This window comes from Dryobates pubescens, chromosome Z, assembly GCF_014839835.1.
Source record: "Dryobates pubescens isolate bDryPub1 chromosome Z, bDryPub1.pri, whole genome shotgun sequence".
NCBI classification, from domain to species: Eukaryota; Metazoa; Chordata; class Aves; order Piciformes; family Picidae; genus Dryobates; species Dryobates pubescens.
Genome location: NC_071657.1, coordinates 49,570,865 through 49,589,764, shown reverse-complemented (window position 1 = coordinate 49,589,764; position 18,900 = coordinate 49,570,865). Strand labels below are relative to the sequence as shown.

Genomic DNA, 18,900 nt, shown 5'->3' with positions numbered 1-18,900 from the left:
ATCTCATATTGTAAGATCCACATAATACAAAGTATTTTGTCCTTTATTTAAAAAAAAAAGTGTGGCACTTACCTGGTAGTCTAATATGCTAAATCCAAGTCCCACACTCCCTTTCTCTAGTTCAATGTGCTGTACTTCTGTTTCCCACATCGCCAAAGATGAACTTTGAACCTCTTCCATACTCTGACGCTCTTCAGCTATTTCCAAAGCTGTTTCCTCTGTTTCTGAGGAGCCAATGAATCCAAGTTCTATGTGAGCCTGCAAGAAAGAGTGAATGTTCACCAATACAATGCAATTGTATTTCAAACTGCAGACACAAAACTCTGTTCACAAAGTAAAAGATAAAAACTAAGTAACATGTTGTCAGAGTTTGGGCCGGGTGCCCTCTGCTACAGGGGTGTTTCCTGTGTCCAGAAGTCCAGCCCAGTGGGTGGGCACAGGAAATTATGTATTTCTACCATAATCCCTTGCACCATTATAAATTTTGTGGCAGGGTCTGGCACTTCCTCTTTCCTTTCCTCTCCGAGACCCGGTAAGTGGGGGAGAGATCTCCTGGCCATGGACCTGATTAGGCCCAAGGCCACAGGGGGATGGGCAGTCTCAGATCTGGCCAGCTGAGACTAGCCTAGCAGTAGGAGGGGGAAGGAGGAGCCCTGGGGGTTTTGGGTGCACCCTCAGGTGGGGTTGGGGTCTTTCTGGGTCTATTTTGGTCTCTTTCTTGTCACTATGTTTCTTTTTTGTACACATTCACTGTTCTCTATTTAAACTTTCCATCACTTTTGCAATCTGTTTGTTCGAGTTGTTATTTCTGCACATGGTGGGGAGGGGATTCGTCCCAACCCATTACACGTGTATCTTAACACTCTCTTTGTAAGTGTGTCTGATAAACTTAGGACAGAATTCACACATTATTGTAACAAAATAGCTATGTTGGAAGTATATGAAAGTGCTCACCAGAAAATGTATTTCTAAATGGAATTTCTGTCAAACTAAGAAACTTCAGAAAATTTCCATAGTACATGTATCCAAATGCACAGGAAATAACTGTTAAACAGTACATCTAATAACATGCCTTGATCTAAACATAGTAGCACTGACAGGATTCAGAGCAGTTACAAGAAGAAAACACACACATATTCTTGCATGCAAATATCTTCTTCAGTTTCCTAGTTTCATAGAAAAGCTTAGCACATATAAGCTGAATTTGGTGCCTTGCCAAAACCTCAGGATTAAAAATGCATCCCTTTTTAGAATAGAATAGAATAGAATAGAATAGAATAGAATAGAATAGAATAGAATAGAATAGAATAGAATAGAATAGAATAGAATAGAATAGAATAGAATAGAAATAGAATAGACCAGACCAGGTTGGAAGAGACCTTCAAGATCATTTCATCCAACCTATCATCCAACACCGCCTAATCAACTAAACCATGCAACCATGCACCCTATAAAGTCTCCTCCTAAACACCTCTAATGATGGTGACTCCACCACCTCCCCTGGCAGCCCATTCCATCTGCCCCAGTGGCTCATCTTCCGGCACACTGGCACAGCCTGTTCCTGTGTCTTCAAGAGTTCTTTCTTGAAGTAGGTCCAGCCCTCCTGGACCCCTTTGTTTTTAAGTACTGTTTCCCAAGGAACCTTCTGATTTAGTTCCTTGAGTAACCTGAAGTCTACCCTCCTGAAGTCCAGAGTGAAGTTTTCCTTTTTGCCCCTCTTAGACTGACTGTGTACTGAAAAATTAATTATTTCATGGTTGCTGGACTCTAGACATCCTCCAACCACCACATCACCCACCAGCCCTTCCCTATTTGTGAACAGGAGGTCAAGCAGAGCCTTACCCCTGGTAGGCTCACACAGCAGCTGTGATAAGAAGCTATGCTCCATACACTCTAAGAACGTCTTTGTGATGGCAACTACATCGTAACTTTTCTGCTGTAACAAGGCTTCAAGCTCCTTGTTTGTTGCCCATACTTCGTGCATTAGTGTACATGCACTTCAGCTGGGCTGCTGGTTTAGCCCCAGGCTCCAGCTTATCACCCCCATACTCCTAGCAGGGGGGACTGGTTTCAGCCCCTTCACCCTTCAAATCTAGTTTAAAGCCCTATCAATGAGACCTGCCAATTCCCTTCCTCGAATCTTTTTCCCTTTGAGGGATAGGCCATTCTCATCCATGTTATACTGCAGGACACTCCTACATATTTAGTGCCTAGAGCTTTGCACTACCAAGTGACTGAAGTATCTCTGCTAGTGAATACATGAAGAATTCTGCACAATACAAATCCAGAAAGAAAACTTCAAAATCACAGCGTCACAGAATCACCAAGGGTGGAAGAGACCTCAAAGATCATCAAGTCCAACCCGTCACCACAGACCTCATGACTAAACCATGGCACCAAGTGCCACATCCAATTCCCTCTTGAACACCTCCAGGGATGGTGACTCCACCACCTCCCTGGGCAGCCCATTCCAATGGCTAATGACTCTCTCAGTGAAGAACTTTCTCACAGAATCACAGAATCAGCAAATATATTCAGATTCTAAAGAAAATCCAGTTCAGTTTGCCATACCACCACAGCTCACAGCCTTACCTTGGGTAGATAGGATTGACATACTGGTGACCTAAAGTACAGATGATGAGCATAATTTGCCATTTTCATTTTATTAATTCAAAGTCCTAATATGTTAAAACATACTTCCAATCTTGCACAACAACTTTAATTGTTGGGTTTTTTTGTTGGATTTTTTAAGGAAATAGACATTTTTCTCAGAGATTTTTTTTAAGACAACATACCTTTTCTGTGAGCTGAATCTCAGATAGACTTATACTCTCCAATACTTCCGGCTGAGTGATGGGGGGAGCTACTGGACGACAGCACACCATTGTCACCTTAATAGGCAGTTCTTTCAAGATATTGACGACATCCTTGTGGTTTTCTCCAAGCAAAGAGGTATCATTCACCTCCGTAAACGAAGAAGATGCAATGTTTAGTAATACACAGCATTTAAAAGTGCAATGAACAAAAATTGATTCAAAAAACAGAAACTCACCACCTTTTTTTTAGAAAATGGAAAATACAAACAAACCAACCACAACACTTTAATGTTCACGGTCAACCCATAATTTCTACTCAATTTGGTGCTCAGAATCAGCACTAAGGTATGTTTTGGACTGAGTGGATAGTCCTATATATTGCATGACACCATTCTAGAAAACCTCACACTGTCCATTTGTATTTATTATATTCATATCAATCGAATGGACATTTTAATTCTAAGAAAAATATAAAAGTAAACAGGTCTTCAGTCTCTTCACTGTGTAGGGATATTCTTATTAAATCTTAATGCTTTTGCTAGGTACTATTTTTGCGGACCTTGACCTGTATCTGAAAAATCAGCTATCAGCTGAGAAATTAATCTAAGCATCTGCATAAATATGTCTAAGTGCATACAAAGTGACTGCTCAAGCACTTCTGATTACAACTGGTATACACATAGATACGCTGCACTCCTGAAGTCAAAACCTATGAGAAGCAAGTCACTGCTCATGAATCTTTCTGAATACAAACTAAGATAAAGTAGCATTTTTAACTTACTTCCAGCAGCTCATCTCCACTGAATAGCTTGCCACTTCGTCCAACTGGCCCCTCTGGTAAGATAGATCTGATGAAATGATGTCCCACTGTAGCTTCAAGGCTTATCCCTAACCCACTGCTTTCACTGAATTTGTTAACTACAGCCACCTAAAATGAGATTAAGAAATAGTTACTTTTGACATATTTACAGCCATATCTGTTAATTTCCACTTCCATTTACAATGAGGTTAATACTGCAGAAGTGCAAAACTAGAAATGATGTGATGTGTAACACAGGTAAAAAATGAACAGTCGGTGAAAAAGAAACCTGCCAGGTAAAAAAACTTGACATCCAGGTAAAAATTGAAACTGATCACATACTACTTCAGGTTCAAATGCCCAATAGGACAATATGACAAAAATACATTTAACAATACATACTTTTGCAGGGACTCTAGCTCTGACTTATGATACTGAAGTTAAGTCCCAAACTCAGATACTGATTCTTCATATGTATCTGTAGTAAATGTACTATGTATTATTTAGATAATTACATCAAACAATTCATTCAATATTCAGTATGGGTGGGCAGTTTCAACCAATAACCTGAAGTTCTAGCTAACGAAAGTACCTTAACAAATTATATTTTTTTCTTTTAAAGCTAGGAAATCAGTGTGACTGTGACTATTTTACTAAAACCAACACAGAAAAATGTGTATGTAATTCAAAACTACAGTCAAAATAAGCAGTATCCACAGATTAAGGAACATATATGTAGTTTTTATAAACAAAGTAGCAAATACAATACAAACATATTAGGTGGACAGATGAAAAGACATTTAATAATAGTAATCAAAGTTCACCTACCACTATTTCATAATTGGAACCCATAATTCTCTGCCATTTTGCCTTTGCAGCTGCCTCTTCTGTAGCAGTTATCTGGAAATCTAAAAGTTATGTCTGAGATTACTGTGACAGAAAATAAAACATTCTGTCTACTCCTACAACAGATAAAGTATGTGGACCATGCAAGACTACATCATCCACAATGCTGGAGCTCTCCTAAATATGACTGAAAATTTTGCATGCTTTATCTCACCAGAGGAAAAACTTGCAAAACAGTATTAGATCCCACACTACAAAACTAACGGCATATTTTGAAAGACACAAAGTTCAGTCAAAAAGTTTAGCATGGCTGGGATGAAAGGACACAATTAGTCTCAATGTTGAGTGAACTAAATGTAACTTAAGCAAGACAAGGAGCACTGAGCAAAAGAAATAAAATTAACATGTATGACCCAGGTATTTGTTAAACCAGATCAGACTGACTGAGGAGGAGGGCCTAAATACTTATGTAACTGACAGTGCATCCTGATTCTTTCAGACAGACCATATTTTACAGCATCCAAGGGCAGATTTCAAACATAATCTGGAGGTTTTCTGTTTTTACAATTATGAGCACAACTGTAAAAGACTTTTTGGAAACTGTAGGCCCTATGTAGTAGTGAGAAAATACAAGTCCAATTTCCTCTGCTTCTTCCCCCTCCTATTTTTTTTTTCCTTTTTGGTGGTGGGGAAGGGAGTGTTAGATTCACTTAATGTGCACAAATATGATGAGAAACAATTCTAATTCTAGTATCAGTAATGACATTGGAAAGGAAGGAGAGGAGGAAAGTAATGATGCTGTGGAAAATAACCATGATAGGCTAGGCAGTAAACTGCAGCAACTCTTAACTTTGTAAGCTGAAAAAGACAGAGAAACTCTTTTCTCCTGCTCATTTTCTTCTTGTTCAACATGTTTAAGGCAAAAAAAAAAAAAAAGCTGTATTTAGATTCAACAGCCAGCAAACACAGGATATTTAAGAACACCGTATTAAAGGTCCATGGGTCTGTGGTGTACTACAGTATGTATCAAGCTCTTCAGATCTGAGTATTTGTCACAGGCAAAGACTAGAAACTTTGTTACAAGTTTAAGTTCTTGACTCTCACTGACATTCAGTACAGGAAAAGTCAGAGCATATCAGTGCACCAGAACTAACTGAATTTCAAAGATTATCAGAGAACACATTAAAATTAATGCAAGCTGAAGAATTTGTGAAAAGGAAGTTTATCTGGAACTGCAGCTGGACTGCTGCAAGCAGTTGGGAAGATAAGGCATGTTGGGGAACGAGGATGGAAATGTTTAATACACAGCTAGACTGAAAAGAGTAGAAACACAGAAACAGACTAAAAAGAGGGCTGAGCATGTAGTACAAGCAGTTTTCTTTATGTGGCATCTTTGACACAACTATACCCAGACACATACGGTACTCAACAATCATGCAACACTCAGTAGTACATGCTTACACATACAATTACTTTCTAGATGTACTCAGCTGGATAGCAAATGAGATAGAAAAGAACACAAACATCTGATCCTTGTGTAAGCACACCCAAGTGTATTTTCATAGAATAAAATATTAGATGTTGAGAACCTGTTTCCTGTTGTTTCATGTTCTCTCCAGTATTTACCACACTGGCACTGCACGGCAATGATGGGTATACCTGTTCTTTTTCATTGTTACCTGGCAAAAGAAGAAACCTTTTCAGCTATTTTATGTGTTAAACTATTCACCAAGCTCACAGGTATGCCTTAGGGCACTGACAGTTTCTTTGACTGGACTTCACAGGATCCATTTGGCAAACACAAGCTGGCACATGAAGCCCAGAAGAAATGCCATATTTTAAAGACATTTTATCTTCCATTTCATCTGCCTGCTCTGCCTTCTCCAGTGAATTTTTCTATGAACTAACCACGAGTAACTGCATTTCTATGATTCAAGGAAAAGCTACTGGAAAACATGTAACATTTTTTTGCAGTCTTGTACTGTCTCTTTTTTTGTCTTTTCTTTCCTCTGCACAGATCAGGAAGCTGACACTGAAAAAGTGAAATGCTACAGACTTGGGAGAATGCATATCTGACAGATCTTTCACTTGTACAAAGCCTCTCATTCTACAGAGTTCTGGTAGGTATGTTGCTGGATGGCAACTGTCTTGGTCACCTCTAGGCTGAAGAAAGGGTAATTTCTGAGGATTTCCTCTGCAATTTTTGCTAAAGGTGGACATGAGAAGATAGCATATAGAGTACATACTACCTAATCTTTCAAATTGTTGTGTGAGGTGGGGATTATCACTCTGTCTGTGAGTTGTGATATACTTTTGCTACCATCAACTTGTAACACAAGTAGCCAAAAAAAAAAAAAATCTGTTCATGTATGCAGCCTCTGTGCAGGTATTTTGTTCAAACACACTGACTTTCTAGGTCTGGCAAAAAAACTTGAAGAGTTCAACAGTGTAACATTAAGCTTCACTGATGTCATTTCACCACCAACAAAATTAATATTGGTTATTGGCTTCTGAACTTTGTACATATATACCATTACTACCCAACCAGACTATTAGTAGCTTATAGATAGGGGCTGCTCCTCTCATGCCTCTAGGTTTTGACCCTGACATACAAGAGCAAAAGCAACCAAGAACTGCTTTTGACAATTGTGGTGGGCATCACTTCTATTGCTCCTGAATGCAGCTCTCACCCTTGAGCACAAATAAAATGTTTACTGCCTTACCATTTGGAGATTCACAGGATCAAAGCCTTAAAGCAACTCAGCCACAAGTGCAATACAGTGCAGAGCTTTCATCACTTACTTTGAAAATACAGTAAATAATACCACTGTGTCTAAAAGCTTAATCAAACCTCCTGTATGACAGCTCTGCCATGAGTAATAGCTACACAAAATAAATCTGGCCTGTTTTATTTCCACTCCGCAACTAAGAAGAAAAATGCAAAGGCAGTTTTAATTACCTTTAGCTGCGCTGCTGTCTATTGTTTGGAACAGTAAGTCTTTTTCAACAACAGCACTGAAGTCCTCCTGGGGCTGAGTATCACTTTCCTGCTTAAGCCCTCTTCTGATCAAAGTGAGCCGAACTGTTTGACCTGTGTGCCTCAAAACATCAACTGCTTGCTGGTTAGTAAACCCCTGAAGATTTGTTCCATCCACCTGCAAGATTAAACAGCTTTTCAGCCCACAAGACACCACTCAGAAAAAAATAAAATAAACGTCCACTGCAAAAGAATATGGTGAGTTCTCAGCAGCTGTTAGCCTGAGGAGAAAGCAGAAGGACAGTAATAAAACCATGGACAGTTTAATGACATTAGATACACTAAGCCTTTCCACTGGTTGGGTAACAACCAGTACTGCAGCTAACGGGAAGAAGTGCTTTGGGTGCCCAACACAGTGGGGCCAGGCAGATTTGCTCTGCAATGTGTGATAGGATGCAGCACAGCCTGGCTGCTCAACCACTTGAGCCATCTCCACCTCCACGAAGAAAACATTAGCTGAAGAAATCAACACAGTCAAGATCAGGAAGGTAAAAAGAGACACAACCTTCCACTGTGGTAGGGAGAACTACAGCACACAGCTGTTCCGAGGCCAAGTAACCTCAGACACGGTGAAGTCTACTACTGAACACTATGAAGTTCCATTTGCCAATACAAAAATGTCCCAGCCAGCCACATGTTATCCCTAGTCCCTTTTAGTATTTTCAAGAACAAGATTTCGGCCACTTCTGTTGGAAGCTAACCCATTACCTCACTATCTGAGGGATTTGTCTGAAACTCAAGACTTCGGAAATACTCTATTTCATTCCATAATCCCTAGTACCTATCACTTTTTATTCTCCCTGTGAACTCCATATTATTCCATTCTTTCTCCATCTCATCTCTCAGGATCTGTTATTTCCAAAATATTCATAACAATATGATATTCCTTTGCTCCTGCCGATGTTTCAGTTTATCTGTACAATACATATTTCATTATTTTAATTCCTCCTGAAACAAGAGTGACTCTCCCTGGGCCCTTAATCATTATGTTCTCTTCTCTGAACTTCTACCAATTCTGGTGCTCTTCTAAATAGAAAGTTACCGAAAATGAGCTGGAGTTACTTAATTTTTTCCTCCACACTTATGCAAATCAAATTTTTAAAATATTTTGATTTTGTGTTGTTTCTTTTTTTTTCCTCCAAAGTCACTCAAATTTTTTTTCTCCTTATGCATATGCAGTAAAGGGAAAAAGAATTAAACTTTGGAATAAATAACCTTAGGTATTGGTAATCAACATTTAAATCATTATAAAAACCACATGAATTTCCACAAAACAAGCATGCAAGAACATTTTACCTGGGGAGAGTCTACAATTTGCTCTTACTGCTGCCTTCACACAAATGCAAGGACTACAATTTTTGCATTCATGACTTAACTTTTACCACACAACCAACTTTTTACGCATGAAAATATCTTCTTATTTGATTAAGCATTTATAACTTAAAGGTGATACTTTTAAAAATAATTTGCCTTTACTAAGCAGTTCTGAAACTCATATTGATGATACACACAAACAACGTGGGTTTTCTTAAAATATACAAGTTAAGCAGAAGTAGCACAATCAGAAAGATAACATGATCAAATACTTAGCCAAAAAAGGACTCAGCATTTAAACACTTAAATTTTTTAATCAACTACTACATGAGCATTTCTTGCAACTTAAAGATGTAAAGTTTTGCAGACAGGTATCTCTTCTTACTGTTTACTTACAACTATAATTTGATCTCCCACATGGATTCTGCCATCATGTTCAACAGCACTGCCTTTTGTAATGCTTTTCACAAAGATTCCAGAAGGTTCTGGGATGGAGAAAAAATTAAATCAAATTATTTATTAAAAACAATTCAAATAATACAACAATCTCCAACTAATCCCACCAGTCAAATGGAGGAGAAGAATGAAAACACTATCCCCCAGTTAAGATGAGGAAAGAATCAAGAAAGCATATGTTTTAAGCAGAACATAGGTTTGCATTTTTTTTTTCCCTAAAGGATGAGTCTAATTAATGTCAGGTTGCATTGGACCAGACTGTATACAAAATGTCACAATGTCAATGTTTCCAATTCTTGCTTGCAAGAGACAAAGTAGTGTAACTTATTTTAATCTAAATGTTGAAACCAACATTGACAAAATAAAATGTATCTCCTAACTCCTGGTCAGATTTAAAACTGTAGGAAACAAAATTCAGTTTGAGTGTAGTAACCTGGTAAATTATGTATTTTCAATGTACTTAATAACTGCTTACAAAACCGCATACTTGGATCCTGAAATGCAGAAAATTATAGGCAAGCAGGATTAACATTTAAACCAGTTTTTATCTACAGCTGTCAGTAAAAACAAAACAAAACGAAGACACAGAAGAATTTCAAAAAGCAAAACCATTTTAGACAGTTACCATTTTTTAATGAGAAGGGGATGTTGTACATTCAGAACACCTACAGAAAGGGAATTTTACAAGAGAAAACCTATTTCAGTAAAAACACACTGCAATTTGAAACACTCATTAAAGTGAAAACCTATGGAGTTCATACATACACATTTTGAAGAGTATAGACAAAAGTAAGAAAAATCCTAGCATGAACTGACAACGAATAAGGTCTGAAGGCTACAGGTCTGTAATACTGATATCAGAACTCCTAGCAGAATCTACTGTCTCTCAATGAACATTCCCATTCTGTTAAATGAATGCATTTGAGCGGAAATACTTCACTACAGAATGGGTTCTAACAGCTCTTAGACACCCTAGTGCCTTTGCAGATGTGACACTCACCTTTTACGCTGCCACAATATAACAAAAATTACCAGGAAAGAGATCTAAGGCTATGTTCTGCTCCAATGACTACACTGAGGCTTAGGAAGAATGAAACTTTTAGGGTTTACTTCATTTGTTGTTGTTACAGGTTTTGTGATTAACTAAATGGCTACTCTTACTAAATTTCCAAGGGTTTTTATATCCTGCAAGTGCTATACAATAACATGACAATATGCTATTTGTCATTTATGGAAGATTCGGATGCAGACCACGCCATTATGCTACTGGGAAACTATGATACAGCACCCATCACAGAAACGTGGTGGAATGACTCCCACAGCTGGAGTGCTGCAATTGATGGGTACCAACTTTTCAGAAGGGACAGGCAAAGAAAAAGAGGTGGTGGAGTGGCCCTCTATGTTAGAGAAACATGAAACTATGCAAATTAATGAAGGGCATGATAGACAGTCTCAGGCTGCGCCAGGGGAGGTTCAGGCTGGATGTTAGGAAAAAGTTCTATACAGAGAGAGTGATTGCCCATTGGAATGGGCTGCCTGGGGAGGTGGTGGAGTCGCCATCGTTGGAGGTTTTCAGGAGACTTGATGGGGTGCTTGGTGCCATGGGTTAGTTGTTTAGGTGGTGTTGGATTGGTTGATGGGTTGGACACGATGATCTTGAAGGTCTCTTCCAACCTGGTTTGTTCTATGTATTCTATGTATTCTATGTATAGGGTTGAATTCTTTAGAGTAAGAATCAGGGGTAAGGCCAGCAAAAGTGACATCACGGTGGGAATCTGTTGCAGACTACCCACCCAGGATGAAGAGGTAGGTGAAATTGTTCATAAGCAGTTGAGAGAGGTTTCACAATCCCTTCCCCTTGTTCTTGTGGGAGACTTCAACTTCCTGGATGTCTCCTGGGAATACAATACAGCAGAGAGACAACAGTCCTGGAGGTTTCTGGAGTGTGTGGAGGATAACTTCCTGACACAACTGGTGAGGGAGCCAACCAGGAAAGGTGCCCTTCTGGACCTGCTTCTTGTGAAAAGGGAAGAACTTGCATGGGAAGTAAAAGTTGGAGCATCTAGGGCTCAGCGATCATGAGATGACTGAGTTCTCTACCCTTGGGGAAACAAGGAGAGGGGTTAGTAAAACTGCCACCTTGAACTTCCATAGGGCAAACTTTGGCCTGTTCAGGAGACTGAGTGACAAAGTCCCTTGGGAGGCCACCCTGAAGGATATAGCAGTCCAGGAAGGTTGGGCATACCTCAAGAGGGAAGTCTTAAAGGATCAGGAGCAGGCTGTCTCTGCGTGCTGAAAAACGAGTTGTCAGGGAAGGTGTCCAGCCTGGCTGAATAGGGACCTTTGGCTGGACCACAAGAACAAAAGGAGAGTCTATGGCCTTTGGAACAGGAGACATGTCTCTCATCAGGACTGTAGAGATGGAGTAAAGCTATGCAGGGAGAAAATGAGGAGCGCCAAAGCACAGCTAGAGCCCAACCTATCTACAGCCATAAAGGATAATAAAGAAACTTTCTATAAATTCATTAACAAAAGAAGGACTAGGGAAAATCTCCCTCCTTTGTTGAATGCAGAGAATCATAGAATCATAGAATCAACAAGACTGGGAAACATACTCTGCTTGCCCAGGTCTCCCCTCATCCTGGCTTGTATTAGAAACACTGTGTCCAGCAGGAGTAGAGAGGCAATTGTTCCCTGCTACTCAGTTCTGGTGAGGCCACATCTCAAGTATTGTGTCCAGTCACCAACCCTGGGTGTGTTTAAAGGTTGTTTGGATGTGGTGCTTGAGGATATGGTTCAGGGGTGAGCTTTGTAGAGCAGGGTTATCGGTTGGACTTGATGATCCTGAGGGTCTTTTCCAACCTGAATGTTTCTGTGATTCTGTGATCTTGCTGTCCAGTAGTTTTATTGCTGTTTCTCTAACAGCAAAGTTGTTAAGTCACAAACCTGAATTAGTTCTATTACTGTTCTATCACAAGAAGATTCAACAGGAAGCTGCTGAGGAGTGGACTTAGACAAACTGTGACCATCTTGTCCTATTGAAGAAATTTTTTAAATTTAGACTAGCTTCCAAAAGCCAAAAAAAAAAGTCTATGAACTGCCAACACTGTGGGATATATCTGCCCATACATTTTTCTAACACGAACATGACTGAAAGTCAGACCAACTGCATTTTGAGAGGTCTCACAACACATTCAACAACTGTCCCTTCCCAGCAGTACTGCATTTACCAAATCTTCCCTAGGTAGACCAAACAGAGTTTTTGATAATTTTTCAGGAAATGTACTGAAAATTACAAAATAAAAATACACAACTGTACACAATTTGTTTATTTGCTGCAATAGGTGAGAGGTGAACAAACATTCATCATGGAGAAGACACTAAGGAAGACACTAAGGAATTCTTGATCTTGTGCAGTTGAGCAGTACTATACAAATTGTTTAAAAAATAACACCTCCCTAAAGCTACTCAGAATACTAGTGGATTCTCTTGTAAGAGCATTCAAAAAATTAAAATGTCATTTAAAAAGCCCAGCTAGCTCTAATGAAAATGGCTCGATCTATTTTAGAATTGTTTTGAAAAAACATAAAAGCACAAGCTTTAAAAAGAGCTAATATAAAGATTTTAAAATGCTGAGATGGGATTTTATAATAAAACTGATTCCTTTAAAAATAGATGGCAGATGGTTTTTAAGAGATGTAACATCAAAACTAAAATTCTTTGATGCTTATAGAACATACACAACAGACTGTAGAGTAAACTGCAAGAATCATTACCTGATGTTTTGTCTCCGATGTAACCAGCAATAGTTATTCCTAATCCCTGGTTGTTCTTAGTGAGTTCAACATTGAACTTCTCCCCATCTTCATAGCTATCAATGGAAGCATCTGCCTAAAAGGAAAAGCATGATTAGAAAGGAAGCTTTTTATTCCTTAAAGATCCATCACATTCTTTGCTATCATAAACATGTAAAATTAGACATAAATGCAAAAATTAAATACCAGCTTTTCTTCTGCTCTCATTTAGTGTTCAGCAGAAAAACTAAACATAGGTAATATTCCTCACTGTAAAGCAATGTAGATCATGCCCTCTCTGCCCCACAGGTATTACCCTCTAGCCTATAAAATCATTATTTGATTAACACAGTAACAGGAAAAAATTGTACAAATTTAACAATGGACTTCTTGTATGGCAAGTTACACAAGCCATGAATGCTTATATATTAGAATATGTAGCTTGCGATCATTCTGAGATTTCCTAGGACTAGTTTTAGACTTCTGTGTTACTAAAAAGAACTACCAAAAAATTTATTTTGTAGTCTATTAGTTTAAACTCCTGTTCAGTAACTGCAGCTATTTTTTCATATGTATGCCAAGTTTAAAACTTAGTAAAAGCTATTACCAGTGAGGCAATTACATGTCTTGATTTTAAAACACTTCAAAACAACGGTATAGAAATCAGAAATTACACTTCCAACTAGTTAAACAATAACAATCCCTACCAATATCTACTACAACTACTCTTCTTGATAATACAGGACTATTTTGGCCACCGGCAATACCACTAAAAATCTCCGCCAATTTCCATAACCTTAAGAATTTTTTCAGGATAGGCATCTACACAGGACATGATGAGAAGCACTCATTTTGGAAAGCTCACTAAAAGCTTTAAAAGCATAATAAAGTCTTCACCCATGCTATATCTGTCAGGGACAAATAGATAAATCAAGCCTTTTCCATCATCATCTTTACTCCAGATATGAATTAATAAGTACCATTAACTGAATGCTTCCTCCAAGAAGGCAAAAGTTGTTTAAAAATAGCCTGGCTCCTTATTGAAGAGATGTACCACAAACAAGGTATTGAAAATGATGGAAATGGAGGGGTAAGTGGCAAGAAATTTTGCCACTTGGTGGCTTTGAGCCATTTCCTCATTACAAGAAATACCATGCATCCTGCAGCAGCAGATACAGCCTTCATTCCTCATGTTGCAGTTTGAGCTGGGTGCCCCCCTGGTGTGTTCACTTCCTGTGTCCAGAAGTCCAGCCCAGAGGGATGGACACAGGAAATTGTGTATTTCCTACCATAATTCTTTGCACCACTATAAGATCCAGTGCAGAGTCTAGCACTTTCTCTTTTCTTCCTCCTCCGTCAGCTGGTAACTGGGGGAGATGTCTGCTGGCTTTGGGCCTGGCTAGGCCCAAGGCCACAGGGGGATGGGCAGTCTCAGGCCTGGCCAGCTGAGACTAGCCCAGCAGAGGGAGGGGGAAGAAGGAGCCCTGAGGGTCTCGGGTGTACCCTCAGGTGGGGATGGGATGCCTCTGGGTTTGCTTTGAGATCTTCCTTTGTCACTGCGCTTTGGGTTCTCTGTAACATTCACTGCTTTCTATTTAAACTTTCATCACTTTTGCAATCCGTTTGTCTGAGTGTTTTATTCCTGCCCGTGGTGGGGAGAGAGGGGGCTGCCTCAACCCAGCACATTCTTGGTAGCAGAGGATGGTTGTTGTGGGGAGGGGGTCTGCCTCTAAACCCACCACACCTCCATATAACCTCTGAAAAGCAAATACTGGAGAAATATACAGATGAAATTATCATATTCAGCTTGCCTTTTAAGACTGCTGATTTTCAGGTAATTAATATTCAGGCTAAATATTGATCACTTTATCCAAAATACAGACAAGTTCTCTACTGTAGCAACACCTAAGTACCAGTCTGTCTCTCCTATTAGATGCTCAGAAGATGCCATGTTAAGATTAATTTTCTTTCTCTCACAGCTACAAAAGATGGAATGAATATATTTGTTTTGCACAGATAGTACTGAAATTAACAGAGGCAAAATCATGGCAAACATGCACAAATTTTTATGGTTATTGGGTTTTGATTGGTGGTTTTTGTTTGGTTTTTCTTTTTGGTTTGGTTTTTTTGTTTGGGCTTTTTGTTGTTGCTGTTGTTTTTGTTGGGGTGTTTGGGGGTTTTTTGTTGGGTTTTTTTTTGTTTATTTGTTTGTTTTCCAGAATGACCTATCTGAAATAAAACACAACTGAAAAGTATAGGGGAAGATAAAATAAAATTAAGAAAAAATACCACAGGAAAAGTAAATGAAAAATTCTTTGTAAGGCATAAACTATATCTAATTGCAGGCTTAAACACAACCACCTTCTCTCATTCACTTACTCCACATATTCACGTGTAAATGTATCTGGTCATAATTATATGTGACAAAATACTACTGTTCCTGGCTCCCATGAAACCAGGCTTTGCCACAAACATACAAATGACCTGTTTTACAGAGCTTTTGAGCTGACAAGGTAGAATAATGTTTACAGCATTTTTAAGTGGCTCATAGTTGTAAAGGAGTAACGGTACAGAGACTACAATACATCAGGGGAATAATGGTAGCAGCTGGCTGACTTTTTTGGAAGATGTCTAGCAAATGAGCAATACCAGGTGATGCAGGAAAGCAGCATCTGTGTACTGGTTGGCACAGGGAGGAAGCATCTGATGGATGGCTGCTGTGATACAGAAATAAGAACTGTTCTTGGAGAGGAAAAGAACAGGCTGTCCCAGTTTGAGGCCAGGCAGATCCTCTCTTGCCCCTTGAGAGGTGCAAAAGAATGACACTCACACAAATGGATTGCAGAAGTGATGGAAAGTTTAAATGGAAAAGCAATTAGCATTTTACAGAAACTACAAGCATAGTGACAGAAGAAACCCAAAGCATACAGAGTCCACTACTGCATACCCAAAAGCCTCCCAACACTTCCCTTTTCCCCACCTGAGGGTTACACAAACTCCCCAGGGCTCTTTCCCCCACACTGCTAGGCTAGTCTCAGCTGGCCAGGTCTGCTCTGTCTAACAGAAAAACCACACGGCTTTACTTGTTTCCAACGTATTACTACACAATCCCAAGCAACCCAGAACCAGAATTATTTAGGTCATACTCAGGACTTCATAAGCCTTAATCCCAAAAGGCTTCCAGTGTACAGTTCCTTGCACTGCGAACTCATGACATTTAAAATTCACCCAGACTGAGCACACTGCTACTGGGAAAGAAAATTCTATCTTTAAGAACATAAGAGTGAGAGGTATTCAAATAGTAGTTAAAAGAAATGGAAGTTTGAAATAGAAGTTTGCCATGAGTTAAGTATATTTACTGTTGCTCACCTGCTTCTGTGCTGTGAAGATAGGTACTGGTGCATCTGGAGGGACTGCTGGTGGTGGTAGGTCCTCAACAGGACCTCTTGCAATTACAAGTTTCACTCTATTTCCACACTGCCTAAGAACTTGTGCCACCTGCTCACTGCTCATTCCAGTTAGGTCTGTATCACCAATTTTCAGGATGTGGTCCCCACTACACAATCTCCCATGCTGGAGGAACAGCAATGACAGAAAACATCTATTAACACATTATTTTTCCACATACCATACAATTAGAGGAAGACTACACAACTGCAGTCACTTTTAGCTGCAGTCACTTTTAAGACTCACAAATAAGGTGACTTTTTGGGGTGTGAATCAATATACTGGTAACATAAAAAAAAAACCCACACCCAAAAAAATCCCACCAAACCAACAAAACCAACAAAACCCACAACCAAAAAAAGCCCAAACAAAACAAAAACACACAAAACCAACAAAACACCTCAGTTGCCTAGTGACATTAATTCTACTAGAAATTTCCCCAGAAATATCCAGGACATTCTTTTTCAAGCAGTTAACCAAGCACAGGAGAAAAAAGCATATAGTTATGGTTACTACCTACTAGTATTTAAGAAATGCAAGTAGTTTGGAGAACTTCAGGTTTCATTTCCAAACACACTTCCAAAGGACAGCATACAAAAGTACACTCAGCTTTGCACTTCTACTTAAAGAAGTTCCGCAAGACTAATCATAACTTCAAAATAAAATCCCTTTCTCTCTTACTATTATGGAGTTCTTCATATTGCTTTACACTGTTTTGCTCTCATAAGGCTTTACCTTTAATCTTCACATTAATTTAGCCCATATGAAAAACATTAGAGACTGGTCTGTGCAAAGAAACCATCTACCTGCTTATGGCAAGTGTGTGGTAGTAAACCCTGTCCGTTCATATCCAGACCCTGTTGTCAGGCCACCACTTCTGTGGTTGAAATACTGACCAGTCTCTAACTATTCAATCCTTGAACATCATTAACACAGCCATAGATACTTGTCTGATGGACAGGCTTGAAATGAGATGTGATCATCAAGTTCAATTCACATGAACCCTTCAGGCAGGTGCAGAGCTTGTGTCCTGATGCAAATAACTGAAACCGCATGCCTACTCCAAGCTTTAGTAAGCCCAGTGGAGAGGTGGATGCTCTTCTCAGCAGTCAGAGAACTATGAAGTGTTTGGTTACTCTCTCACTCCTGAATTATACTCAGTATATTCATGGAAAAATTACAAATCCAAACACATCCAGATCAAACATGTAAACTATATCAGGTTTGAAAATGTGATTTACAGCCTAATCCAGCTTTTACATTTAAATGCACAGATTCCCTGTGCTAGGCATACCTTTACTGAGGACCATTTTCACCACCAGCTCTCTCTTTTTTATTTATAAGAAAAAAAGTTGCCACTGCTTAGCATTATAAAAAGTAAAGAGTAAATTCACACCTTACTTAATGGAAAATGGAAGGGTAGGTTGAATTTACCTGATCAGCCACCCCTCCTGGAAGAATGGTTTTAACAATCACTCCAGTTGACTTTCCTCCCACTATCCCAAATCCAAGACCTGAGCCATCGTTCACCAACTCAATGGTCTCCACGTGCTGCCAGTGAATCTAAGGGGAATAAACAGAAGCTTGCCAACTACTAAAACAATGTAAGTATGAAAACTTGCAAAATATTTTCTCTTCTTTTTTGGGTATGTTTTTTATAAAGGAAGGCAGGAGAAAGAAATATAGGACCCTTCATTAGGTGTAAGACTACATAATATTTGAGCAATGAATTGCCCATTCCATAACAGTTGGAATTTCTCTGGTACAAACCAGAGCTGAGTAGTGAGGCCAGGCCTTTCAAGAACCTGCAGAATAAATTTAACCAGCAACCTACTGTCCACCTCTATGCCCCACTGCATTCAGTGACAGATACACAGCTGCTAGGAAATCTCACAGGACTGGAAAACTTCAGATAAGTGCATGTTCACATCAGCAAAGGAGAAAGCATAAACCCAGTTTAGAGGTTAATGTTGAAAGCAGCACCAGGTATTGTGAAGCAGACATTAGCAAAATTTTCCTGTCTATTAATTAATGGATTTCTGTGTTGTCCAATGTCAACAGCAGCAGAATGAAGTAGCTCTGATGGAAAGTTTCCTGCTCTGCATGACTGCAACTGCTCTGAAAGAAGACACAAGGCTAGCTTGTGTTGGGTGGTACTGTATGAATGACTGGAAGCTCCTGGCATTGTTTGTCCTAAAGAACAAACCACACCATAAACTCATTTGAAATTTAAAATTAGAGCTGGTATCCAGCCAGGTAGGATTTTGGAAATAAGCAGTTATTTTTGGAATAATCAAAGCTCTGTAGCACCTGTTTGGGAAGCTGCAGTCTTAACAGAAACCAATTATGATCAAGCAAAGCCTGAGTCAAAAAGAATGGCTCCAGAAAAGC

General features: G+C 39.2%; 1 protein-coding gene across 1 annotated transcript in view; it reads right to left on the bottom strand.

The window, feature by feature from the left end:
* MPDZ (multiple PDZ domain crumbs cell polarity complex component) overlaps positions 1-18,900 on the bottom strand; it is a 106,651-nt gene that overhangs the window by 68,650 nt on the left and 19,101 nt on the right. Inside the window, exons 5-14 of the mRNA XM_054178927.1 lie at positions 17,944-18,072; positions 16,432-16,635; positions 13,045-13,159; positions 9,209-9,297; positions 7,421-7,616; positions 6,051-6,140; positions 4,444-4,523; positions 3,598-3,744; positions 2,796-2,963; positions 73-258 (exon numbers count right to left, since the gene is read on the bottom strand). Of these exons, the coding sequence (XP_054034902.1) occupies positions 73-258; positions 2,796-2,963; positions 3,598-3,744; positions 4,444-4,523; positions 6,051-6,140; positions 7,421-7,616; positions 9,209-9,297; positions 13,045-13,159; positions 16,432-16,635; positions 17,944-18,072 (1,404 nt within the window). The remainder of the gene's footprint in view (positions 1-72; positions 259-2,795; positions 2,964-3,597; positions 3,745-4,443; positions 4,524-6,050; positions 6,141-7,420; positions 7,617-9,208; positions 9,298-13,044; positions 13,160-16,431; positions 16,636-17,943; positions 18,073-18,900) is intronic.